Source organism: Grampus griseus (genome assembly GCF_964374135.1).
Source record: "Grampus griseus genome assembly, chromosome: 2".
Classification (NCBI taxonomy): domain Eukaryota; kingdom Metazoa; phylum Chordata; class Mammalia; order Artiodactyla; family Delphinidae; genus Grampus; species Grampus griseus.
The window spans coordinates 29820550-29847263 of record NC_139018.1 but is presented as its reverse complement, the minus strand read 5'-3'; the positions used below and the strand labels follow the sequence as shown (position 1 = coordinate 29847263).

General features: G+C 49.8%; 1 protein-coding gene across 1 annotated transcript in view; it reads left to right on the top strand.

Annotated features, from left to right (window-relative positions):
- RGS6 (regulator of G protein signaling 6) overlaps positions 1-26714 on the top strand; it is a 574818-nt gene that overhangs the window by 524667 nt on the left and 23437 nt on the right. Inside the window, exons 15-17 of the mRNA XM_082648649.1 lie at positions 3805-3991; positions 18987-19076; positions 22791-22844. Coding sequence (XP_082504775.1) covers positions 3805-3991; positions 18987-19076; positions 22791-22844 — 331 coding nt within the window. The remainder of the gene's footprint in view (positions 1-3804; positions 3992-18986; positions 19077-22790; positions 22845-26714) is intronic.

Below are 26714 nucleotides of genomic sequence, written 5' to 3'. Positions count from 1 at the left end.
GGAGAGTGTCCAGCTGCTGCGTGGTTCCCCTTGTTGCAGCCAGCCTTGGCGAGGAAACCCCATTCCCTGTCAGCACCCCAGCCCTGCAGGAGATAGGAGGCCCCCTGAGGCAGCCCCTGACCGCCCTCAAGTCCCATCCCCTGCTGCTTGGCGCCGGGGGTGTCTGAGCCCAGGCTGCCTCCCCGCGAAGGCCAGTTGCCACCTGCATTCCTAAGCCAATGACACGGATCACATGCTGGCATAGGGCTGGCTTCCCCACCTTGCCGACTCCCGCAAAGCAGGACAGGTGGTCTCCCTGATACCCACGTGTCCTCGTGGCCTACCAGTCATGACAGCCCTTCTGCCGCAAGAAGCCACGGAGGCTTAGTGCAGGGTGGGCACTAATCCGCCGCCACTGGCACCCTCCTCCCTGCTGGTGTCCTGGAGGAGCAGCGGTACCTGCAGGCTTTTGATAAGAGCAGAAGCTGCGCAGGCCTCGGTGGGCCTCCCATCCTCAGTAGATGGGGGAGGGGAGCTTCAGGGCCTCTTTCAAGGGGTGGGGGACCGGGCATCCGGGGATCAGAGCCCCCAGCTCAGGCCCGTGGGCTCAGAGATGACAAATACAAAGCAAGCCTGTTCTGAATTTCTAATTGACACAAAGGTTCCTTGAAGCCAGTGATGGTAAACACATATGGGATGTCAGGATGCTGTTGTGATAGCATTTTTTTTTTTTTTTTTTTTTTTTTTTTTTTGCGGTATGCGGGCCTCTCACTGTCGTGGCCTCTCCCGTTGCGGAGCACAGGCTCCGGACGCGCAGGCTCAGCAGCCATGGCTCACGGGCCCAGCCGCTCCGCAGCACGTGGGATCCTCCCGGACCGGGGCACGAACCCGTGTCCCCTGCATCGGCAGGCGGACTCCCAACCACTGCGCCACCAGGGAAGCCCCTGTGATAGCATTTTTGCTGTCGCCTGAGAGGGATGAGACAGGTCATCTCCAAGGCAGACAGAGGGCTGAGCGGGTCCCCGTGCGCGCAGGGAGAGGAAGCTGCTGTCTGGGGAATGTCATCCCCGCCCCTCCCCTTCCTGTTCTTTCCTGTCCTCCAGCATGCCTGTTGTTTCTTTTTATGCTTTTTTTATTCTTGGTTTTATCTGGTAAAGGGAACCTTTTAATTTTTTATGTAAAAGTTTATTAAATTTGATTCCGAAATTTCCAGACCTTCTGTATACCCAGCTGAGCGATGTGCATTAATGTGGCTCCCAAGTCATTCTGCCAAAGGGACGCTGAGGCCTCAGGGGCCACGGGGAGCCTGCAGCACTCAGAAGCTGCCGGGGCCTCAGGGCCTCCCCAGAGCTGCTCCTCAGAGCAGACTGGAACAAGGGACAGAAGGGGACAGAAGGGGACGCCCACATGACAGTGACCGAGGGGGGCAGGAAATCGCCCAGGTGTCATCTGTGTGAGAAATTGCCGGGTCTGGTGGTCTTGGGAAGGACACTGGCCCGGAGAAGTTGCTCCCAGCCTGACCCTCAGCCCGAGGTGGCTCCCTGGGGCTGCAGAGGACTCAGCGAGCTGCCGTTAGCCCTCCTTCCAGTCCTCTGAAAAACCAACGCCAGCTCCTTTCTTTAGGACTGGTTTCCTAAATTTCACCTGCCCATCAAACACGGTCCTCCAGGAGAAGAAAACCTTACAGGTACTGTCATCGCCAGATGACCATTTTCACCTTTAAATACTTGGCCACCTCCTTCATTTCATGGCAGACCTAGTGGGGGGACAGAGAGACCCGAGGAGCCTAGGGAACGTCCAGGGGGATGGAGGAGACCCACTCCCAGCTGAGTTTCAAAGACCCATCTGAACAATTGGACAGTTAACAGCCCCCTTCAAACTCTACCCCCTGCCCACCAGACTCCGGTTAAAGAGCCACTAGTTTCCCTCTCCCTGCATAGCCAGAGGACGTGAGCACCAAAGACCTGGGGCAGAAAGACAGAGGGCTGGTGTTGAAGGGCAGGTGATGGCAGATGGCAGTGGCAGGAACCCCAGGCACCTTCCACCCAGGCCACCCGAGGAAGAGGTGAGCTCTGAGGGATCAGAGTGGCCCAGGATTGAGCCTGTGGCCGCCCTGCAGTTCCCTCCACGGCTCCCACCCACCGGGCCTGAAAGCATTTCAGAGTTACACCAGATAGGAAGTGCTCAGACCAGAGCTGTCTCACGTACCCCTCCACCTGCTTTGTACCCACTGTGCCATGAGGAGAGAGATGCCCAGAAACATACAGCAGTTCCGAGACAGCAGCACAGCGCGGATGAGAACTTCCTTATCTTCTGGTCGAGTGAAGTGATTGTCTCCTTCCCCGCCTCTCGCTCTTCAGGACCAGCGAGGGAACCATGAGGGTTTTCTTCAGGGAGATCGTTAGAATCACTAATGGCAAATCAGGGGGAGAGTTGGAGCTCACAGAGCTTGTGTCACACACGGATACACACACACTCTCTCCAGTCTTCTGTCCTTGTGTAAATGGAGCTGCATTACCTGAGTTGGCCACTGGGTGGCACCTTTAGGCCATGCAGTTGACTACACAGACGTTTCTCTGAAGAGCAACAGAAAAATATGCTTACCCTTTAAAAAACAGAGTACATCTTACTGTGGGTGAAATTCGATGACAGATTGAATGCACCTTCTTCCATGTCGTGGTTCAGCTTCTCTTGTCCCTGCCCTTTTGTTGGCTTGAGTAGGTGTGATACCCGTGGCTGTGGGAACCACATAGCCAGGAGCCTGTCCTCATGTCTCATTGATGGGGAAACTGGACTCTGTTGTTCACAGGGCATGAAATGTGCCACCCAGACCTGAGTCCTGCTGAAAGCCCTCTCCAGGGATGCCTCGGGAACCATCCTCATGACCTAGGGAGCTGTTGTCCAAGCTTTGGCCCTGGCTACTGTTGCTCTCAGCAGAAAAGAGCTCACAGCTCGCGCCCACCTCTCTAACACCATGCTGCTGCTGAGGGATTTGTGGGAGGCAAATATGGATGTGAGCACGAGGTTTTTCTCTCCAGTGATCCCTGGAGACTCTTTTAGTAGAGAGGTTCCCCACGTATGTCCCTTCAGCTTTGTTCCAGATGAGCCCATCTGCATTCCAACAGACATTTATTGAGCACCTACTATATGCCAAGCACCATGCCTGATACTGGTGTTGCAAACAGGCTCGGTTTCTCCATCTATAATATGAATGACTGGGTCCTTCCAGCTCGAATATTCTTAATGACGCCCAGATTCTATCTGCTTCTTTGACCTCTCCTTCATTTGGATGCCGCCACATCCCAACCAGATATGGCAAAGGGACTCACATTGTCTGTGGCGTGGCATCTATGTCAAGCGGTAGTTCTCAGCCGGGGTGATTTTATCTCCCAGAAGACATTTGGTAATGTCCAGAAATTTTCTGGTTGTCACAACTGGGGAGGGGATGCCACTGGCATCTTATGGGTCGAAGCCAAGATTGCTGCTAAATCTCTTTCAATGAACAAGGCAACGCTCACAACAAAGAATTATCCAGCCCGAAATGGCAATAGTGCCGAGGCTGAGAAACCTTGATGTAGAGGGAGAGAAATCTCTTTTTGGTAATCAAGAGCACAGTGACCTTTCTAACATGCATTTAGTGCAATAATGGAACGCCTTTGTATTCTCAGCAGGCCCTGCGGCCTTCGTGATGTGTGAAGTGGCCACTGGGAAGGCTTGGGGATGCAGCAGAGTGAATGCCATGGGAGGTCAGTTCTGGGACCATGTCCAGCAGAGCAGCTATTGACTAAGCCCATGGAACAGACTGTCTTTGTGCTTCCATTTCAGGTTCTGGTTGGCTGTCCAAGATCTCAAGAAACAACCCCTACAAGATGTGGCCAAGAGGGTGGAAGAAATCTGGCAAGAGTTTCTGGCCCCCGGAGCCCCAAGTGCAATCAATCTGGATTCTCACAGCTACGAGATAACCAGTCAAAACGTCAAAGATGGAGGGAGATACACATTCGAAGATGCCCAGGTTTGCTTATCTAGTCGAATAGTTCTGTCCCAAGATGTTCACTTTTCCACTCCACCACCCCACCCTTTAACACACATCCAAGGCGTTGTATGTAGCCACAATTTCAGGTTTTGTTATTTATAAGGCCATCAGTGGAGACCATTCCAGGTAGGTGCACAAAAAAATTCCAGGAGGATTGTTTTCCTAGATGAGTTACGTTGTTCAATAGAAATAGAAATTTACCATTACACGTGGTATCTTTTCCAGGAAAACCTCAGAGTGTTTTACAAAACCTGAAGTCCTGTAATAAGTCATAGTAGAATCTGGACACCATAGCACAACGTTGGCAAACTGGGAACAGTAGCTGGCGGGGCCGGGGGTCAAGCCCACTCTCATAACTACCACCCTGCCCTGCTTCCACAGTGACTCCCAACCCTGTGGTGACTGGGGAGCTTTGTGCCATGTGATGAGATACCAGATACCAGGGGCCAAAGCCCCTGCCCTCAAGGGAGTTAAAGCCTAGTGGGAGAGACAGACAAGGAAATGGGCAGTGTCACCAGTAAATGAAGTGCTTCAACAGGATGAGCTCTAGGGTTTAAGGGACCCATGGTTGGTGGTTGGGGGAGGGAAACTCACACCCCTGCTAAGCACCGTTACCACACAGCTGCTGGTGAGGCTGACGGAAGAACCAGAAGCCTCCTAAGCAGCAAGCTTAACTTGAGGGCTGGGAGGGGCCATTTCTAGAGATGAGCATCAGACCCATTTCTCACTTCCTGGGTCCTAACGTTTATTTCCTTCCGCCATCCTACACTCCATGACAGGGCTTAAGGTTTTGCTCTTGTCCCCTCGACCCTCTTCATTTCTCTCACTTGTAAGGTCCCCAGGTGAGAATTTAGCGAGATTGCCCTCCCACGGACATTACCTAATTTAGGAAACAGTCACCGATGCAGGTAATGGCATGAGAACACAGCCAGTGTCTCATCATCCAGATTTGCTCAGAACTTCAGAATGGAAATACCTACCAACCTCAATACCACGACTATCATTTCTCTCCCCCTGGTCATGAGCTCCACTGAACACCTGTGCCAGGTAGATTTGGTTCTGTAGAGTTCAGTGACTTTGCTTTATGAGGTCCCTCGCACCCTTTGCACCTTCAAAGCAAAATATTTAAGTCATGAGAAATCTTTTTTTTTTTCCCAATAGATTTTTGTACGTGTGTGTATGTGTCCCAAGCACATAGCGACATATCGTGGTGAGGAGAGTGATGGCAAAACTCCGTGGGTAATGGAGAGGCTCCATGGGTAGTAGAGAATCTCCACAGGTGATAGAGAATCTCAGTGGGTGGTGGAGAGATCTCCATGGGTGATAGAGAAGCTCCATGGGTGATGGAGAATCCCCATGGGTGTAGAGAAGCTCCATGGGTAGTGGAGAAGCTCCATGGGTGATGGAGAAGCTCCATGGGTCGTAGATAATCTCCATGGGTGATGGAGAAGCTCCATGGGTCGTAGATAATCTCCATGGGTGATAGAGAAGCTCCATGGATGATGGAGAAGCTCCATGGGTCGTAGATAATCTCCATGGGTGATAGAGAAGCTCCATGGGTAGTGGAGAACCTCCATGGGTGATGGAGAAGCTCCATGGGTAGTAGATAACCTCCATGGGTGATGGAGAAGCTCCATGGGTAGTGGAGAAGCTCCATGGGTGATGGAGAAGCTCCATGGGTGACAGAGAAGCTCCATGGGTGATGGAGAACCCCCATGGGTGATGGAGAAGCTCCATGGGTAGTGGAGAAGCTCCATGGGTGATAGAGAAGCTCCATGGATGATGGAGAAGCTCCATGGGTGATGGAGAACCCCCATGGGTGATGGAGAAGCTCCCCAGATGATCAATCTGAAGCACAAAGCTCAACTCTCCATTATTCATGAAACATGAGAAAAGGGAGACTGGTCAGAACCATGATGCTCCCCGCCCAGTATTATTGCTCTGATCATGATATCAGGAAGGATTTATTTTCATGTTTTATTATGGAAACTTGTAAACATGTGGAAAAGTAGAAGGAATGGAACAACAAACCTTTGTGGACCCTCATCCAGACTCAGCAATCGTCTATACAAGACTGATCTCATTTTTATCTGTGTCCCCACCTATTTTTTCACCGTTTGTTTTAAAGCAAATCCAAGACTGTATCATTTCACTGTAAATAGTTAGGTGTGTATCTCTCTAAGAGAAACTGACCCTTTGGTCTTAACATTACCACAATGCCTTAACAAATTAGCAGTTATCTCTTAATATCATCAAATGTCGTGCAAGTGTTCAAATTTATGGTAGTTCCATAAATGCCTTTTTAAAATCGTTATTCAAAATCAGAATCCAAACAGGGCCCACACATCACAGTAGATCACCTTGTCTTTTAAGCGCCTCGTAATCTACGGGTTCCTTTTACATCCTCCCCACCCACCCACCCCAACCCCTTGCCATTTACTTAATGAAGAAATTGGATCCTTTGTGCTGGAGAGATTCCATTGTCTGGATTTTTCTGACTGCAACGCTGTGGTACTATTTAACGTGTCCTTCTACCATCTGCATTTCCTATAAACTGGTCATTTGACTTAGGTGTTTAATCAGATTTAAGTTTGATTTTTGTGGGCAAAATTACTTCCTAGACTGTGCTGTGCTGTCTTGTCAGAAGGCACATGATGTCTAATTGTCTCTCTTTGTGGTTTTAGCAGCTATTGATGCTTATTGCTTAAATCCATTAGTTAATTAGGGGTTACAAAATGCTGTTCTAATTCTATCATTCTTTCTTCATTTATTAACTGAAATACAAATAATCAAATGCATCTACCATTTGATTATCTAGTCATACAGTTCACATAGGAAAGATGGAATATGTGTTGGATGCAGTCCCTTTATTTGCCAATTTAAAAAATAATGAATGGTTTACTGTCATCATCCAGTGGTGACCAATGAGGGGTTTTTTGTGTGTCTGTCTTTTAGTATCCTTGTAAACCTGTGGGTTTAAACATATTTGATGTGTTTTATCCATTTTGTTTATTATTTTTATCAGTGTTTGGATCGTGCCATCTCTGCCCTGTTGGCTCCTTCTGACATGACCCTACTAGTCTTTTATGTCATTCACACACCAAGGAAACTAAGATGATCCAGGCCAGTCCCCAGACCTGGCATCAGCTAGTTCTCTAAGAATCGCTGGTTCCTCTTAGGGGGAAATGGTTTTTAGAGACCATAATTTGGGCACTTAGAGGCACTCATTGTTCCTGGGTTGGTCGTCATTTTTAGGCCTTTCCAGTGGCCAGAGCTAGGAAATAGGTAGTTGTTATTTCTGATAAAAATACATCACGAGTACATACTGATACTTTCCATTCAAACTCAAAACTACAGGGGATTCTATTTAACTTCTTTCTTATGTCTGTGTCACCTTTCTCTATGCTGAGAATCCTGGTTCTCAAGGACGCCGTAGATGATAGCATTAGTACTTCACGTTATTTGCTTTATCCTGCATCACCACAGAGCAGTCTCAAAATCGCAGTGCCACCTAACAGCAGTGATGTGGTTATTGCCTGGTTCTTTAATAGCTGCATAGTACTCCATTGTGTGGAAGTACTATGGTTTAGTCAACCAGTCCTCTCTTCCTGACATTTATGTTATTACTAAGTCAAGGAATATTTGATGGGAAAACTTGGGAAGTCAGCACATTGTGCCGTGACATGTTTCTGGATACACAGCCTTCATTAGCACAGTTCTCTGCCATTTTTCAGGTACATACTTCCAAATATATTGTATCACCTTACTGAGGATACCCAAAGCATCTCTAACCTCCTCAGTGTCTGTTAGGACTGGGATTCTCTGAATTCTAATAAAGTACTCTTCCTAAACCAATTTCTTTTCAGCTTGTCCCCTTTTGTTTCTTAAGTGTGTTTTCATCATAAATATACAGAGTGCTTCTCACTAGCCCTCTGACCTTGGGCAAGTTACTTCAACTCCCTGAGTCTTCTTTTCCTCATCTGTAGAACACAGATACAATGGTACCTATACTGTAGAAAGGGAATTAAGTGAAATGAAGCATGTCAACAACTAACAGTGTCTGGCTCACAGTAAGATAAGATATTTATGATATTATTTCCTTAATGTCATCAATACTCTTTTCTTATACTTTTATGTTTAGGAAGTTTGGTGAAAGAATTCAAATAATTGCATATAACCTTAGTACCCAGAGATAACGCCTATTCTAGTGTTTTGTTTCTCTCAACTTATGTGTAAAGAGTGTTTATGCAAATAGGGTGATTCTGTAGCCTGCCTTTTACCCTAAACTAAGAGTTAATTTAAAAGGCTAAATTTCTTCTGTAAAGGGCCAGATAGTTTAAATTTTGACGTTTGTGGGTCATGTGCTCTACGTCACTACTACTCAATTCTGCCATATAAAAACAGCTACACCGGGCTTCCCTGGTGGCGCAGTGGTTGAGAGTCCGCCTGCCGATGCAGGGGACACAGGTTCGTGCCCCGGTCCGGGAAGATCCCACATGCCGTGAGGCGGCTGGGCCCGTGAGCCGTGGCCGCTGAGCCTGCGCGTCCGGAGCCTGTGCTCCGCGACGGGAGAGGCCGCAACAGTGAGAGGCCCGCGTACCGCAAAAAAAAAAAAAAACAGCTACACCGTAACAGTGTAACAATGTAAAATACATAAATAAGTGGGCATGGTTGTGTTGAAAACTTTATTTATGGACCCTGAAAGCTCAATTTCTTATCATTGTTCATGAAATATTATTCTTCTTTTGATTTTTTTTCAGCCACTTAAAAATAGAAAAACCATTCTTAGTTCACATAACAAAGAAATAGAGTTTGAGACCACTGTGCTGAACAATATATCATGAAAATCATTGAAACACTTCAACAAATCAGAAAGATAGAAGATAGAGAGACTTGGGAGTGGTTAATCTTTCATTTATATGGGAGAGTAGGTTAGAGTAGACCATGTTGGTGCAGTAACAGCAGCCCACCAACCTCCACGAATGTTTCTGCATCAAGGTTGAGTGTTACGGAGCCAACCGACCAAGGGGAAGTCAGCCAGTACCATGATCTTCACACTGCCTTACTCTTCCTGGCCAGCACTGCTGCCTGCACCCGCTGCACGGGTGTGACTTAGAAGTTTCCAGGTAAGGAGAGGAGGCTAAGACCCAGCCAGGACTTGCTCTCCGATCTCCCAACTTGCTGGTCAAGTCTGCAGCTCAGATCACACTGCCCCTAGGTTATTAGAGCTGAGGGCTTGGTTGTCATGCAGAGACCTGGAGAAACTCCAGGTCCCTAGAGAAGGTCCCCAAGCTGGGGAGCAGGCTCTGATCCTGTTTCAGCCATATGCTTTGTCTAGGATTGTAAGATTGTAAGTCCTTTAAGCTTGCTCTCCTCAGTCTGCCCATCTGAGAAGTGGGAATGGTAACACCCAAGCCCTTTGGAATGCCCTCCTCCATCCCCCTATTGGGATCAGGAGCTCTGGGGTGGCTTCCTCAGCTGGTCACATGGTTCTCAGAAGCCAACCAACAGTGGTCAAAATGCCAATAGACATGTTGAGTATATGTCCTGCTATTAGGGGTCAGTAGCCGGAGTGAAGGCTCAGCCAGCTTTATGCATTCATTTGAAATGGGGCCTGGGGGTGGGGTGCAGGCTCCCTCTGACGGTTTTGTCTTTTATCTGACCACATGCATTGTTACAGCAAAGTTAATTGCCTGTGTTTGCTTCCTGTGGAAATGTCTCACAAGATGCCCCGTCAGCATGGGCCCAGCATTTGCACTTGTGTTTTGCCGATCCATTTGGCTTTTTTGAAAATTTGGGCCAAGACCAAATCTTCCATAAAGATCTGTGGGCTGTGACCATAGCCCTCAGCTGTTTGCTGTGTTGTTCCAGTTTCACAGATTTAGCCTCGTGAGGGGAGGAAAAAAAAGAAAAATGAGGCATGATTTTTTTTTTTAAGGACTCAGTTCTTTATGCTAGAGACTGAATTCTCTGTTCTCCATCTTGGGGCATCTGCAGGAGCTGCATTGCCACCTACTTGCTATGTGGTCTTAGGCAAGGACCTTGACCTTTTGTGCCCTAGTTTTCTCCTCTGTAAAATGGGGATGATGTCTTCTCTACAGTCGTCTAAGGGTTTTTTAGAAATCAGATGAGCTAATAGCACTGAAAATTCTTTGAATAAGTAAAGTGCTATATACTTATATGTGTGAACTCACAAAAATTAATGGCTTTAGTATTCCCTGAGATCTCAAAATTCCAAGCTAGATCTAAAACGAGTTCTCCCAAGAAGGGTCTGCTCTTAGAAGGGGTTCTTGGGGGGGGTGGAAATTCAAAAATAAAAGGTATGTAGGAGCCAAATCTGGGGGGCCTTGAGTGTCTTCCTAAGGAATTTGAACTTTCTCAGTCTGAAGACAGTAGGAAAACATTGAAGGCTTAGAGCTGAAAGAGGAGTGAAATGGTGATGAGCAGAGCAAGCTGAAGCTGAGGGAGATCTGAATCTCGGGGCATGGAGTCCGAAGCTCTGCCGGTGGGTTTTGGAGGAGAGAATGAAACCACAGGAAGTATCGCGAGCCTAAGACCTCCTCTCAGGGCGTTCATCTCTTTCCAGAGCCTCCACAGGCTGCAGGAGGGAGACTGGAGTCAGCAGGCTGGTGCAGTGGCTGCCTGGCTTCAATTTTTAAAGTCTCAGAGTATCCTAGGATGTTCCGAGGACTGTGTCACTGGATCCATTCAGTCATTCGTCCATCTCCCCATCCATCCATTTCATGAACATTCATTCTCCCATTCGAGTTGGGAGACCTTGACCTGTGGGCTGTGAAGTTCTACACTGAGGGAAATTGCAAAGGATATTAGGGACCCAGATGGCTTTTTGCCATTGGGCACAGCTTATCCAAGAGCACATCATTCTTTTTTTTTTTTTTTGTGGTACACAGGCCTCTCACTGTTGTGGCCTCTCCTGTTGCGGAGCAGACTCCGGACGCGCAGGCTCAGCAGCCATGGCTCACGGGCCCAGCTGCTCCACGGCATGTGGGATCTTCCCAGACCGGGGCACGAACCCGAGTGCCCTGCATCGGCAGGCGGACTCTCAACCACTGTGCCACCAGGGAAGCCCGAGCACATCATTCTTTACACATAAAACAAAACAGACCTAAGAAACCGCTTCACTGAGATTGGACTGGATTGGAAATCTGTCCATCAAAGGGATTGACAGTTGAATCTGATGGACCAATCCAGCCTGTTGACTTTGGTCCCTGCAGGTTCCCATGTAGGTTTCCTACATGTCCAAGCCACCCTGCTTTCCTGACCTGCAGTAGCTGCTGAGATGCCCCATCCAGACCTGTACCTGCAGTGTCTGGCCTCCAGTGCCTCTGGATTTTAAGTTCTTTGCTGGGAGCAGACATCTGGCCTTCCTTACCTTCTGTAAATCCCTACAATATTAAAATAATGCTCTGCACAGAGTTTTGTTTTAAATAAAAAAATTTCCTTGACAACTCAGTCCAGAATGATAATACTCTCAGCTGTACCTGTCATTTAAAATAAATAAATAAAAGGCCATTTGTCCCTTGGTTTTCCACTTTGAAAAATCTTGCCACACAACCTTGAGGAGCACATATAGTAGGTGCTCAATAAATACTGGTTAAATCCAATTTCTATAACATGCCAATTCAGCAAAACTTGGAATATCCACTAAGGGCCAGATGTTCTAGGCTCTGGGAATATACAGATACATAAGCTATCCTCTTAAGCAGACCCCAATCTAAGTTACCAAACCTCCGCTTGGCCATCATCTATGCATGGAGTGATCAAAGAGCAACCTCGAGGTCAAAATGAGGTCAGGGTGATACAAGAGCTGAGAAATACACCATCGAGTTACACCCACAGTGAGCAGACAAGAAGCCTCTAGTCAACAGTCTCTATTCTTACCTAAACTTAGATGTTTAAAAGCAACTTGATTAAGGAATGCAAGGCCTCTAACATTTGCTTTGTTCAAAAGCCAGAGTCCAGTGGAGCCCACGTTTACATTTGCCCCAGATTACTCAGAAGCAGATGTCTTCCTAGCTTGGTGAAGGCTGTTAATCTTTGCCCCAGTGGTGGAGGTGGTGGCGTTGTGGGCCAGTATCACAAGACTACACCAAGTTTCCTGATATTAATCCTCATTTGGAGGCATTTCCTAGTAGGCTTCCCATGCCAGACATATCGTAATAAAAAATGCCGTGGCACTGCTTACTCCAGGAATTACTCATTTTATCCTGTGGGTGGTTTTATTTTAGGGAAATGAACGGCAGAGGGAGGGATGCATTTTGAAAAGAACAAATCAGTTGTTTGTGAGCGGTTTCTGTTTGTTACCACACAGACGAGTAGCTCTTGAAGAGAAGGCATCAGAGAACTAAATTCCAAACTTTCTTTGTTGATGCTTCAGAGCAGAGATTTCTTGCACCAAGCCCCATGACCTTGAAGAGGAGAAGGAAACATTTGTCTAAGTTAATACCCATGGTATTCGGGTAGGTGAAAGGAAATATGCAAAGCTGTCTTTGAAGCTACTCTTATCTAAGAATAGGGGTTGAACAGCATCAAAATACTGTGCCCTTTGGCCAGTTAAATTGAACATGTTTATACAGATGCTTTGCAATGTAAAGGCAAAAGATAATTCACTCTTACACTCTCTTATGACTTGAATGTTGCATTCCATGGAAACAGTGTCTGCCACGTCCCACTTAGAAGGACAGAGAAATCCAAATGGGAGCTTCTCATTTAAGGTCCACGGGATCCTAGAATATTTTTTAAAATGTATATATATATAAAACTAAATCGCTTCGCTATACAGCATAAATTAACACAACATTGTAAATCAGCTATATTTCAATTTTAAAAAAGAAGGAAAAAACCTGGAAGAAAAGATCCACAGGCTCCCAGGATGGTCACCCGAAGCCGCATCCACGAGGACAAGCTACTGTCCTTCACTCCGATGAGCGTCTGTACGCACTCAAGTGAGTCTTTTCTACGTTTATTAAGCAGATACTGACTTAGGATCCCCATCAATTCCCTTCCACTGGGCAGTCCCACCCTCTGTCCTCCTGAAGGACCCATGATGAGAAAAGTGTTCATTTTCTTTAGGCTTCAGCTAACCATGCCTAAGGTCTGAAGACCTTTGGTTTAAGATATTCAAGAGTCTCTTGAAAGGTGAGACTCATACATCTTCTGGGTGACTTTCTGTGACACAGACTCGCTGCCTATGACTTCCCAGAGGCCCGGTCAGCCCTCAGAGCTTTGCCAGTTCGGCCCTTCCTTCTGGTGCGGAAGGCAAGTCGTACATGACCTGTGAGGTGAGAGCCTGTGTCACCCTGGGAGACTTGGCCGTTGCTGTCACTGACAACGTGGTGGTGAACAGTTCCCGAAAGGGAATGGTGAATGGCAGTTGCATCTACCCCTGGGATGACTCAGATTAAAGATTGAAAGGAGGCCCCTGACGCTTCTGCTAACCACACGCTGAGGACTTTGTCTCAGCCACAGAACCTGACTCCCTCAAAACCCCAACTCAAGGACCATGAACAGCACCGTGTACCAAGGGAAGAGTGTGAGCTTTGGGGTCACAGAACCCTGGGCTCAAATCCTTGCTCTGTGCTTGGGCAAGTCACTCAACTTTGTAGAGCTTTAGTGTCCTCGTCTGTAAAATGGGGTTGTTTAAACCTAAGCACTGATTCAGAGCAAACAACAACAGCAATGGAAATAATACAGCTGGACTCCACTCACCTTTCCTCCTCCCCGGAAACCTTCTGGTCTTTGGTCTCCTTCCCATGTCATCCCTGGCAAGGACAGTCCCAACATGAAGGCCAGTTATCATCATTACTTTACATGTGTATAGTTTTCGTCATGTGTTCCCTTGTATTTCCTCGGTTAATTGTGTGCTCGGCGGGGCTGGAAAAGGCAGACTCAGGACCTGAATCCAAACCTTTGGCCCCCAGCCCAGCCCCCCTTCCAGCGTCTCACACGGCAATGTCACATCCTGCCCCACAGCGTCATCTTCCTTCAAGGGACCACAAGGGACCCAACAGTTCCCAAAGGCTGGATGTTGTTCCAGGAAGCTTGGGTGTTCCCAAGAGGACAGAGGACAGAGACACATACATCTGCAAAAGAAAAACAGGACACTTGAAAATCCCAAGAAAAGCTCCTGGCAGCTGTGCAATGCTCCAGCTGAGCGGCCTCCCACTCCAGGAGGATGCTCTAAAGCTGGGGGATGAGATTGTAGCTGTTTCAGGAACCCACAGCAAAGAGGAGGACGTAAGGGTGTTCTGAAGCAGTCTAACTGCCCCAGCATGCTTGGGGCCCAAGGCCCAGGCATTTGTCTGATTACCTTCCCCAGCGCTGTGAGGCCCACCGTGTCTTATCTAAAAACAAAGGAGATTTCCAAATGAGGACCCTCACTGCAAAACATTGACTTGTAGCAGGTGTGGTTTTGAGACAGCTTGCGCTGCTCGCTCCCTCCTCCTCCCGCATGTCTCGGACTCCACTGATTCCAGTCATTTTGGGTTTAGGGTTTTTTTTCTTTCACTCCATTGCTTTTTTTTTTTTTTTTCTGAATCTTTTTTATTGAAGTATGGTTGATTTACAATATTATATGAGTTTCAGGTGTACAACATATCATTCGATATTTTTATAGATTACATTCCATTTAAAGTTATTACAAAATCTTGCCCATGGTTCCAGTTGGTTTTGCTTCTGCCTTAGCGTCCCAGGTAAGCAAAGCTCCCACCTTGGGCTTGGCCCTGGATGAGGGTGGAGTGTCTCATCAGGGTGAGATCCATGTACTGTAACTGTCAACCGCCATGGGGTGTGATTCCCTCCTCCCACTGAGAATGTAGCTAAGATGTCCAGTATGACTTAGGGCCTTAGGGCATCAGTTTCTCTACCTATGGAGAACCATCCTCACCCTCCCTGGAGCAGGTGCCTCCCTACGTGTCAGGAAGGCAGATGTGGACTCTGGTAGTTCTGCTTGTTCACAGTCAATTATCCGTTTTTTAGAAAGAGAGAGAGGGAGTAGGGGAGGGAGGGGTCTGGGGAAGGAAGGAAGGAAGGGAGGAAGGAAGTGAAGGAAGGAAGGAAGGGAGGGAGGGAGGAAGGAAGGGAGGGAGGGAACGAGGGAGGGAACGAGGGAGGGAGGGAGGGAAGGAAATAAAACAAGAAAAGACAAGAAAAAGCAAAGAAGAGAAATGCAAACTTCTTTCTCTCTGGCCCTTTCCCTCATTCTGTCGGTGAGCGCTCGCTGGCTTTGCCAGTGGCTCTCCTGCTTCTTGCAGATTCTGGATATACATTTTCCTTAAGACTGATTGTCTGCAAAGCAGTGGAAACAAACCAGAACCCCTCATAAATCAGTAGGGGTCACTGCCAAGAGCTTTGTACACTTGCTGTCCCTGGCAGTGATAAACTCATTGCATTTGGGAACTGGCCAAAGACCCTGAGTCCTATCTTAATTCTCATTCCCAGAAAAACCTCAGCACTCCATTCCCCCACCCACTGTTTACTGTCTTTGTGTTTCTTAGACAAAGCTGGCAAGGAAGAAGGCACAGAGTTCCATAACTGGGTACATCAGAGGCTGCACTTCTCTGCTTGGGGGAGGAGAGGAGGGTAGAGGAGAGTCCTGGATCCATAGGCTGTGGGAGAGGAGGCCCCAGAGGGGCCTGGAGCCTCGGGCCCTGTGGGGGGCATGAGCGATCTGCAGAGGTTCTTGGATTCTGTTTTGCTCAGACCATGCCTTGCACATGCTCGTGTTGTTTTGGTGGTTGTTTCCTTACAGGGTAATCTGAGACGGTCATAATGATGGCCAAGGGCTAGCAACGAGGTTGGCAGAGTGAGACTGCCTTATGCAGCCCACATCCAACAGGCCACACTCTCTCCCCACAAGGTCCTCACCTTGGCTCTGGCCTTGGCAACAAATTGCCAAGTTGGCATGTGACATAGAGAGGACAAGAGCAGTGCCCAAACTGCCCCCTGACCCACATCAACTGCCCCTCCCCACCCCCGAGAGGGGACCACCACTGCCTGCTACTCCTCAGCCCTGGGTTGTCCTTCTTGCTCTGGTTGACCAGACTAGGAACTGGGAGACACATTCCTGCCTACTCAGCTCTTCCTACCTTGATGAGGCTCTTTCTGGTTGAGGGACAGCCATTCCCCATCTCGGACAGGGTAGGTCATCCTCAGTTATACCCGTTCACAGCACCCTGAACCTCCTCTTCTTCCTTGTATCCCTCACGCCCTTATGCAGTGAACTCTAAGCTTTATGACAGCGGGGACCTCTTCTGTCTTGGCGATGCTGGAATCTCAGTGCCTGACACAGTGCCTGGCACCTAGGAGATGCTCAACAAATACTCTGGGGATCAAATGTTGAGGCATCTGCTTTATCCTATATTCTTTCTCAATTGACAAGTTCTTTCTTTCAGTGGCTTTTCCTGCCCACGATGAGCTGGAGGAATTAGCTAGATCAGGGGTGAAATTTGTTGCCAAGGCCAGAAGGGCTGGGCTGGGCAAGGTTTCCTTCCTCTTCTTGGGGGAGCAGGGGGTATTTTGTGAGATATACTTGGGGATTTAGATTCCTCTGAGAAGTCAGAACAAGAAGCATGGGCCTGTTGCCTTGGAGAGGGGTTTGGAGAGGGACCAGGCCTGAGGGCCAGGCCTTTCCAGATGACTCAGGAGCAACCTGGCTCTGTGGGCCAGACAGAAGCCATGCCTGAGACAAGAAGAAGGAGACAGCGAGATAGTTTCTCTCTGGGTTAACATTTGTACCTAAGATGTAAATGTTAGACCACTTTAAAGGGACAGCAAATGCAAAGACCATGATGTCCCTCGGTCTAGGCCCTGAGGCCATTAGGGCTGAGCCGCGAGGCCCACATCGGGACTTCCTTTGAGTTGAGTGTGATCCCCACTCTCCTTCCATACAGAGAGCAGGATCTGATCATAAACTAAAACAAGTATGGAGCCTGCAAACTTGCTCAGTACTTGCAAACTCAGACCAGCGTTTCAGTGAACCAAAAAACAACATAAATTCCGCTAACATTTAACCCTGTGCTGGACGCTATGCACATATAAGAGATTAAAAACACATTGTTCCCTCAAGGAGCTTAAACTAGAGTGGGCTGGGTTTTTGTCTGAAATTTGCAGAAAAACACTCAGCGACATGTGTTCCCACTAAGTTTATTAACTCAGAACACATCTGGATCATCAAAGTAGATTCAGATTGAAGCCAGTGTTTCGTTTCACTGGGTTCCTTTCAGTGGCCCCATTCCCACGAGTAGGGCTGCACCCGCTTTTATAAATATGGGGGCATCTGGGCAAGAATGAAGCTGGTGCCCAAATAGGTCTGCATATGGTCCATCTGAAGATGGCCTGAGAGGGGTCCACATGTCAGCAAGGTGATTTTTGCTTTCTGTCTTCACTTTCTTTTGAGGTGGGTAGGAAGAGGGTCTTGGCAAGCCATCGTCATCACCCAGCTTCCTCTGGGATGCACCAGCAGTCTGGCCAGGTATTTCTTAAATGTGCCCCCAGCTGAGGAGAAGTCTCTGCCTCCCCTTCCTCCTCCCCTGGGAAGAGTACCCGAGGAAGAGGTCCTTAATGACCAGTCCAGCCTCTTTGCTGACCATCCTCTTCACTGACCAGCTCTCCATTCCCCTGAGCACTGGGGCCCTTGTCCAGCGTCGTGGGATGAACAATGAGTGTACATCAGGCAAGATGCTTGCCTGCCTGATGATTCCACCCTCCCTAGGGAAAGCCCACCCTCCTCCTAACAGGCCCTCTCTTGGGACAGCCAGGCTTTCCTGTGCAGCTGAGCTACCATCCATTTCAACTAATAAATAACCTTTTTCAACGGACAAGCTCCGTCTTTTAATGAAACAGGCTTTCCCTGCCCTTAATGAGGACAGATCTATTAGGAAGGGATCACAAGGCTATAGGAATTAGCCGGAAGTGAAGGGCAGAATCCGTTGCCGTGGCCAGAATGTAATGCCTCTAGGAGCCCAGGAAGGCACTATGCCCCAGCATCTGCCCCTCCTGGATGGAAGACTCGGGCCTGGCATATTTACCCAGATGCCCCCACGATCTGGTTCTAAGGGTCCCCTTCCAGGATGGGATGGTGGCCCTGACATGCACAAACTGACCCAATTGCATCGTTGCCTGTAGACTTTTTTTTTAATTAAACTTTTTATTTTGAGATACTTTTAGCTTCACAAGCAGTTATAAGAAATAATATAGAGACATCCCCTGTACCCAGTTTCTCCTAACAGTAACATCTGCAAAAGCTATACTACAATATCACGGCCGTGACGTTGACATTGCTACATCCCCCGAGTTTATCAGATTTCCCAGTTTTACTTGCACTCGTATGTGTGTGTATGTGTTTAGTTCTATACAACTCTATCACATGTGTAAGATGTGTCAAGATACAGAGCTAGTCCACCCCCACAAGAACCCTTCCTGTTGTCTTTTATAACCACACCTCCCTCCCCTCCCTGCCCCTCTCCTGTCCCTAACCTCTGGTAACCACTAACCTGTTGTCTGTTCCTATAATTTGTCATTTCAAGAATGTCATACCAGTGGAATCATACAGTATGTAACCTTCTGGGGCTTTTTTTCATTCATCATAATTCCTTTGAGATTCATCCAAGTGGTTGGGTGCATCAGTAACTTCTTCCTTCTTATTGCTGTGCCCGTGGTTTTAATCATTAAGCAGTACTGCATCCCAACGTGGCCCCAAGGCCCAATTACATAGCCTCTGCGACATGATCCTCAGGAATCTTTCACTCTGTGAGAGAAAATAGGTTTTGGTTGGTGTTTTCTGAGTGGGAAAAAAAACGAAACAAAGCCAACATGTTACATGTTTTTCCAGGTACAGACAAGCATATTTCGGTTTGTTTGTTTCTTTCCTAACACAGTGGCCAGTTGGGTCGCAGTTCCCTTTAGCACTGGTTGACAGTTCTTTCTTGTGTCTTCCCACCTCCCGCCTTTCCAGGAGCACATCTACAAGCTGATGAAGAGCGACAGCTACGCCCGCTTCCTCCGGTCAAATGCTTACCAGGACTTGCTGCTCGCCAGGAAGAAGGTACCTGCGAGCGGCAGCCTTGCCTTTCTTAGCACTGTTGACCTCTGCCTGCTGCTTCCTGCCGGTGTGAAATGAGAATGTCATCCCTTGGGTTTTATTTCTTTTCTCTTTTCTTCTTTCCCTTCTGTACCTGGTCCCACTCCAATAGAATATAATTAGGATTGTCACCACATCAGCCCCCCCACAAGGTCCAGGGTGTGGCATCCTGTCTCCCTGGACCCATCATCTCCATCTGCGTGTCCTGCCCACAGCGGAGAGTGTGACCAAATTCTGAGGCCGCAGTGGCTCAGCCCAGGTGGACAGGGCTGGCAGTGACATCAGCCAATCCCTTAGGAAACCACTGAAGAGTCCAGCCCCCTCCCCACAGATTTTCTGTCCCCGACCGGCTCAGAGATGAGTATGAGGCAAGGATCGGGGCGCCCCCCTCTGAATAGAAACGCTTATAGGTTTCCAGGGGGCGATCTGGCACCTGAAGTCCTTCCTGGGGTGGTTGCCCCTCCCTCTCCCTCACCTGCCCCACAGCATTTGCTTTTTCTTTTAACCAAGAAGTAACGGCATCCTAGCTCCTTCCTCCTCCTCCACTCTGAATGAAGTCCTCGTTCCCTGTGGCCCTCAGTGTCTGGACTTGGGGGTGCAGGGACCCTCAGCATGCAGGGTGGTGGGGAGTGACTGAGGCAGGGATGAACTCAGCTGGATTTATGGGAGGAGGGAAGGAAGAGCCAGGAGGGACATGGGGTCTGGAAAAGGGGAGGCAGGAGGGACGGCTCAAGGTTCCAGTATGCCTGCAAACACTCTGCTCGTCTTGGTTCTCATCTGAGGCCCACGTGTGGTTAATGGGGCTCTCCTTGCACCAAGTCCCGGGACTCCCGTGCCATGCCGCTTAGGACTGTGCGCATCCCTTTCTTCTCCCTCTCAGCCTCCCGGCAGCAGTCCCTGAGCCTGTGGTTGTCCAGCAACACGCTGTCTGTCGGGCTTCCTCTCTCAGCCACACAGCCCCTCTTTCTGTGTACTGTGACCTCACGTGCCAGCATCCTTGTCTCCATATCTGGCTGGTCCCACAGCACTCCCGAGTCTAGAAGAGCATTTATGTCCTGCTTGCCTGCCCTTAGGTAGCCCTGAGGACATCCCCAAGAGCCTGAGAAAGAGAAGGAGACTTTGGGGACTCCCAGAGTGTGAGGAACCCAGCTTTCTTGTTGGCCTGCATCCCTTCCATCAGGTGTCACTACTACGATGGGAAATGGGAAGCCTGGCCCCCAGCCCGCTCCCCTGCCAGAGGGTGGAGGTGGAGGGGCCCTGATGCAGCTCTGATCCCCACCAGTAATGGCTCTGATACCCAGTTTCTCAAGAAAAGTTGTGGAGACCTTTGGTGCCTCCAGCCCAGATCTCAGGGGAGAAGGCAAAGTAATTGTTCCTTATTTCTTGCGGCTCAAGACCCTGAACTGATCCCGGTGTGGGGAAATTGTGAGCCTCTAGCAGTCTGACCCAGCTGGGCCTGTCCACACACCCAGAAGAAGCCAGAGGCCATTCAGTCTCCCTGTGGGTCTGAGCACAAAGGGAAAACGCACCCCAGCACAGGGAGTGGGGCTGAGATTCCACAGATCCTCCCATACGAGGAAAGCTTCTCGGAGGAGGTCACTTGAACGAGGAAGGAACGGACGACCTGCCCGTAAAATGTCCCAGATGAAGTTCATCAGAATTATCCTTCCAGCCCCTACACCAAGGAGTGTCCTTGGGGCAGAAAGCTCTTGCAGATGCCAAAGCCCTTTCAATATCCAGGGGTTAATTGTTTCCAAAGTCAGCGACAAGCCTACCTCTTCTTCCATTTCTCTCTGAGTCTCCAGGCATGGACTGGATTTGTAACTCGGCACTTCCAGGTAGGCCTAGAGTGTCTTCTGATGTCAGGGATGGGCTTACCATGCGATCTACATGTCCAGGTCATGAAGGGAGGTGAGCCACGAGGTCCAGCTAAGAGGAGGGATGTAAATCGGCCTCACTTTTCTGCTCAGGAAGGCTCCTGATGGAGTCTGGAGGCATAGCCTTCCAGTCCTTCCTCCCTAATTCCTCGTCTATCCTAGTACTTTCAGAGATCAGGTTAGTTGCTCTGATGAGCCGGGTCTCAAGGACAGGTGCGCTGGGTTTTGAGGGGCCCCTCCAGAACACTTAAGTACCAGTACTTAAGTACAGTTTTCCAGGGTAGCTTGGAGGACCTGTGCAAGGCAGAGGAACCTGAATAAGTCAGGCCAGTGGCCACTCTCTGTGGGCAACAGCTCAGGAGCCAAGGGAAAAGAATGCCAGGCGCAGAATGCCAGCTGCGGGGCCTAGGACTGGCCTGACTTGAGCTGCACAGACAGCCTCCGGGTTGCCCACTGGGTTGAAGCTGAGTCCTGCCGTCCCCAGTGGGGAGACTCAGTATGGTGCCAGGCCAAGCACGGATCCTTCAGTTCCCTGTGCCTGAAGGAGAAAGACCAGCCTGGCTCTGCGGCGGTGTGTCCTTTGTGCTGTGTCTTCCTTCTGCAGCGTCCTCTCTGTCTCCCAGCAGCCAGCTGAGGGGATGGGGCATGACAGCCGAGGAAGCCCTCTGACCTTGTCCACACCCACAGTGGCTACCTTTGGCCCCCTCTGCTTCCAGCACATCCTGCAGACCCACAGACACCTGGCTGCTTCTTCAGCTCTCTAATTTCCATTATTTGCTGTGTGTGTGTCCACGTGAGTGTGTGTGCTCTCCAGATTTCCCAGGCATGGATTCAGGACCTTGGAACTGGGCTCTGGGATAAACTAGCAGGTATTTGGGATGTAATTCTCCCCCCTTGGAAAAGCAGGAAAGTTGAGGAGAGGGTCAGGTCACACCACACCCCCTCCTCCTCCGCTAGAGGAGAACGGCCAGGCCTGGGGGGAGCGTCCAGGGGCTTTGCCTCCTCTTCCCCCTGTGTGGGGAGACGCTCAGCCTGGAGTCCCTGGGAGGTTCCTGCGCCTGCTGTCACCTGCCGTGAGTAAACCTTGGAAGGGGTCACCTGCCCGAGTACCGAGAGAGCATTTTCTGTCCAGAACGCTCCTTCTGAGGCCCAAGATCTTTGTGGTTGCAAAAGACCTAGGTAGAGCCTCCTTGGTCTAAGGACACAGAACGAGAGTCACTAGGGGCCATGAGGATGTTGAGGAAGTGAACAAACTTCCTGGCTGCATCTGAGCAGAAAAATCTCAGAAAAAGTCCTAACCCAGACTCATGGAGGACTCGATGACTTCACCTCGCCCACGGCCGCTTTGGCCGTCTCAGCAGGATTCCCCCACAGGCCCCGCTGGCCCTGGAAGCTCGTCTGGTTTGGGGCCCCCGTTGGGGCCCCCAGTTGGCTCCTGCGCGTGGGCTCGGCCACTCAAAAGCAGTGAGCAGGCAGTTGCAAACTGCTGACCGAGGGCTCGACTCCCAGCCCGGTGGCTCCTACTTCAGCCCCGAAGCACGATTAATGGCTCTTCTAGAAGCAAACACCCCTCTCTCCTCACAGCTCCAGGGAGGCTCTGCTTTCCGTCTCTCCCACTGACTGTTGCACACAGCTCTGGCTGCTTCTCTTGTCCCGTTTTTTTTTTTTCCCCCCCGCCCTGTCTTGCTTTTGTTTTGGTTCATTAGCTGCCACTGCTGCTCTTGGGGAACGATGTGTAAGCTGAAGATTTTTTCTTTTTTTCTGTATTTTTCTCCCTTTTTTTTTTTTTCCCCCCCTAAAGCCAGAAAGTGAGCAAGGTCGTAGAACTTCCTTAGAAAAGTTCACTCGCAGTGTGGTAAGTTCAGCTGGTTTTCTTTGGTGGTTGTTTTTCTCTGTTTTGTTTTCTGTGTGTACGGTGGTGATTATTGTCGTTTCCTTTGGGATGGGAGGGAGCCCAGTGCTTTCCCCTCAACACACCCACCCGTTTTCTCTTGCAAGGGTCGAGGGTCGGAGGCTTCTCTCCTAGGGATGGATCTGCAAAAGACAAAAGGCCCGGCGGCTCCCTCTGCAGACGGTGCACGGGGCAACCGCCCAGCCTCCGGCCTGGCGTTTGATCTTCTGTCTGTGGCCTTGAGGAGGGAGGAGCTCCCCGCTGCCCTCGGGGCTGCGCGGTTGGTGCACCCTCTGCAGCAGCCCAGGGAGAAGGCCGTCCAACCGGACCATAAAATAAATTGGCTCAGAACCATAGCTCATCTAAAACAACATCCAAATTTCCCCCTGTGGACTCTGACAACCGTGCGGGTGCCCGAGGCCGGCTGCCGCTGCTGCTGTGTCGGCGGCTTTTGCGTGTGCCTAAGGCGGCCGTGCTGCATGGGTTGTGGCGATGCGGTCTACAGCTGGCGCGTGTGTGTGTGTGTGTGTGGCCTCTGCATGAGTTCCCACATCCCTGACAGCCCCTTGTCAGCCTTCTTTGCACAGCGTGACAGGGAGAGGAGGGCAGTAGCCATGGGGTGGAGCGGCCGTGGGAGGGTCTTCCCCACGGTGCCTGGTGGAGATTCTGGGCTATGATCTGTAGAACGGCACAGACCCATCTCCCCTTTCCATGATGTTCTCTGTAAGGCAGGGGCATAGGGCTTGATGCACAGGAAGCAGTCAGTCCCGCTCATTCGCTCACTCGTAAAAACAAGCTGCTGAGTTCATGGGGCCCAGCCTGCACTCTTCACGTCAAACCAGAGAGAACCAACATGGCAGCCAGGGAGCAGGGATCCCACGTGTGGAACTGGCCAAATTTCCCTTCCCCAAGGGTGGAAACCCGCTGATGCTAACTTGCCTTTTTCCTCCCTCTATTGAAGAGGAGAGTCCTTGTAAACCTGACTACTGTGTGATTAGTATCGTTATTTTATCCCTTTAATGAAAAGTCTAAGAATTCTGGGTTGAAAACAACCTGGTCATTTGCCTGTCATAGCTAGGTGCATCTTAACTGAATTTAAACATCATTTTGAATTTGCTAGATGTAAACATCACAGGAACTCTAGGAGGTGGCAATTAAAATAGGCGTGCTCATCCCATCTCTTCTTTGGTCTTTTCTCCCCATGGCCTTTCCTCATGAGAAATCAGAACTTGCACAGTGTAAGACCTGTGGTTCCCCTGTCTGTCTTCATGGCTGGTTTGCCATGGACACGTAACATCATACACCAAGAAGCTGCCACGGGCTGTCAGAGGCAAGGCCAACAGGAATTCCTTCACCCCCGATGGCTGATAGAGAGTGGTGGGAACCCACCCCTCCCTCTCTTTTGAGGCCTGGAGGCTGTAGGTGGAAGATGTTTAGGGGTTTTGTTGACAAACCCAGAGCATACTGTGGAGAAAGCAGAACTCCTGCAGCTCCACGGAGGCCCTTCAGGTTGACTGCGTGGGCTGAGGGTGTGAGAGGAAGCCTGGTACTTGGATGAGGCATCCAAACATCTCCAGGCTGCTCTTCATGAGAAGTGGGTATTGGGAAAGCAAGCATGATCTCAGTGAAGCTCTGTGAAGAGCATTTATTGATGTTCCTTCATCCCAGAAGTGGTGTTGGTTCAGTGGTTCTCCAAGGTCTGTTAACAAAGCGTTTGGAACGAGAAAGCATCAGACACCACCTTCCAAGCGTCTGAAGTGTGCACATGGGAGAACTTACAGAGATGTTTCAGGGCCGGCTGAAAGAGAAAACTCTGCCACGTTCCTGAGATTTTTAGCATCTCTATGAGAGAAGGCCCGAACTTCAAAACCAAAAACTTCCTGAATTCCACGCTATGTTTTCTATGAAGACTCTAAGGCGTGGGGCGTTCTGAGTTTTTGTTTCCAGTGGTGGAGGTGGAGATGGATTTGTATTGATCCATCCTTGTTCCTTGTGCTCTTGGGGTAACACCACTTGGGGTAACAAGATGAGGCTGAGTTTGAGGAAACTGCCCATGGCCGTAGCAACTCTCAGAGTACTTGAGGCTGGAACCCGAGAACGTGGTCTCCACAGCCCAGTGTTCTAATCAAACGGAATTAACCGGCCAACGAAAATGCCTTGCACTTTAATGGCCATCTTCTGGATATAATATACACAAAGTACTTGATTTCTTTAAAAGAAGGTCTACGTGAATATTTCATCTGCTACATACTGCAAACTATAAAACTCAATGAAAGACTTGTTCAATAGCATTCTCATGGTGCTGGGAAATATGTGTAAAAAGACCATCCATGTCGTGGAACCAATAATGGGAAAATGAGGGGGTGAAGCTGGGCAGTCCGTGTGCCAAGGATGTGAGGCCGCTGCCATTTAGGACTAACTAGTGGCAAGAAGTGTTGACCCAGGTGGTTAGTTATCTCAGTCAGCTCACTTCTTATCAAAACTGAATCTGGGTCCAGAATTTCTCCCACGCCAGTGTCCTTTCTTTTCTTGGTAAAGGAGGAACATGTGGAGAAAGCAGGTCGTGCTTTCCCAGACTCAGGTGTATCATGATATGGAGGGATTATCTGTTGAAGGCCCCAGATGCCCCCTTTGACGTGCGATCCTAGGGAGTAGTTCACTGTGGTTCACGGAAGCTGCTGGGGCCACCCTGGTCTGGGTGCAGAAGGAGCCTTGCGATCCCCATCAGAGGCATTGCTGGGTGAGCTGCTCCTTCCAATGGAAGCGTCATTCTGAGTCACGCAGAGCTTGAACATCAGAGCCAGTGAGGGGTACGCTGTGCCAAGGCATTGTGTAGCTGGGCCACCTAGAGCCACGGAGCTTGCATAATGGCCTGCTTTTGACAGGGCAGGCCCAGGTTCAGAAGCAGACGTCACTCAAAGTCCATGGCGTGGCACAGCCAGCCCACATCGCATTTTTATTCAGAGCAGAAGACAGGACTCTCTCTGATGAGCCTGGCCCCACGGATGCCCAGCTGGCCACGCAACGCGCAGCTGGATTTCAGCCCCTCCTTGACCCTCAGCTGCCCTTGTGCAGTGGATGACTCACATCACTGAACGTGGTGGCCCCGGTCCCAAGAGCTCCAGGCCCAGGAAGAGCTGTAACCCATAGCGGCTTCTCAAAGGGGGCCGAAGACGTGGCCTCGGGTCAAATGAATGGAGCCTCTCTCTCCCTAGTCCTGTCCACTGGGAAGCTTCCTTTCACAGTGGCTGCAGAATATGAAAGCCACAGTAGGAAACTTCTGCGGGTTGCCTTTGCATCACCCTCCGTCTCCTCTGCAGACTCTCTGGTGGGAGGTCCCAGGCACTGCTGACGGCGGGGAGGAGGGTCTTCTCTAACTAGAGACTGCTTGCTACTGCTCAGTGCCCACCAGTCTGCCATTCTCCACCATCTTCCTGGTTTTGTGGCTGACAGATGACAATGAGGGTGGCCAGAGCAGAAAGGCTGTCCATCCCCCTGCTCTCTCTTAGGCGTGCTCATTCCTTCAGGGTCTACCGCAAAGCAGGGAGGGCCCCACAAGGGGCGACTCTGACATAGAGGACAGCAAGGATGCATGGGAGGAGGGCCATTAGCCAAGGCTCAACAGCAGCAATTTGATTGCCCTTTTCACATGGTGGCCAAAGCCATCTGGTGAGAACTCCACAGGAGGAGCTCCGGGAGGAAAAGCTAGAAGAAGTCCTCTGCATGGTATCTGCGAGGGATAGCCCTTGAGTTAGCAGAAGTGGCAGCCCTGGGTGACGGTGGCATCAGCCTCCCTGGACACCTTTGCCTGGGCGCTCAGCCGAAGCCCCAGGT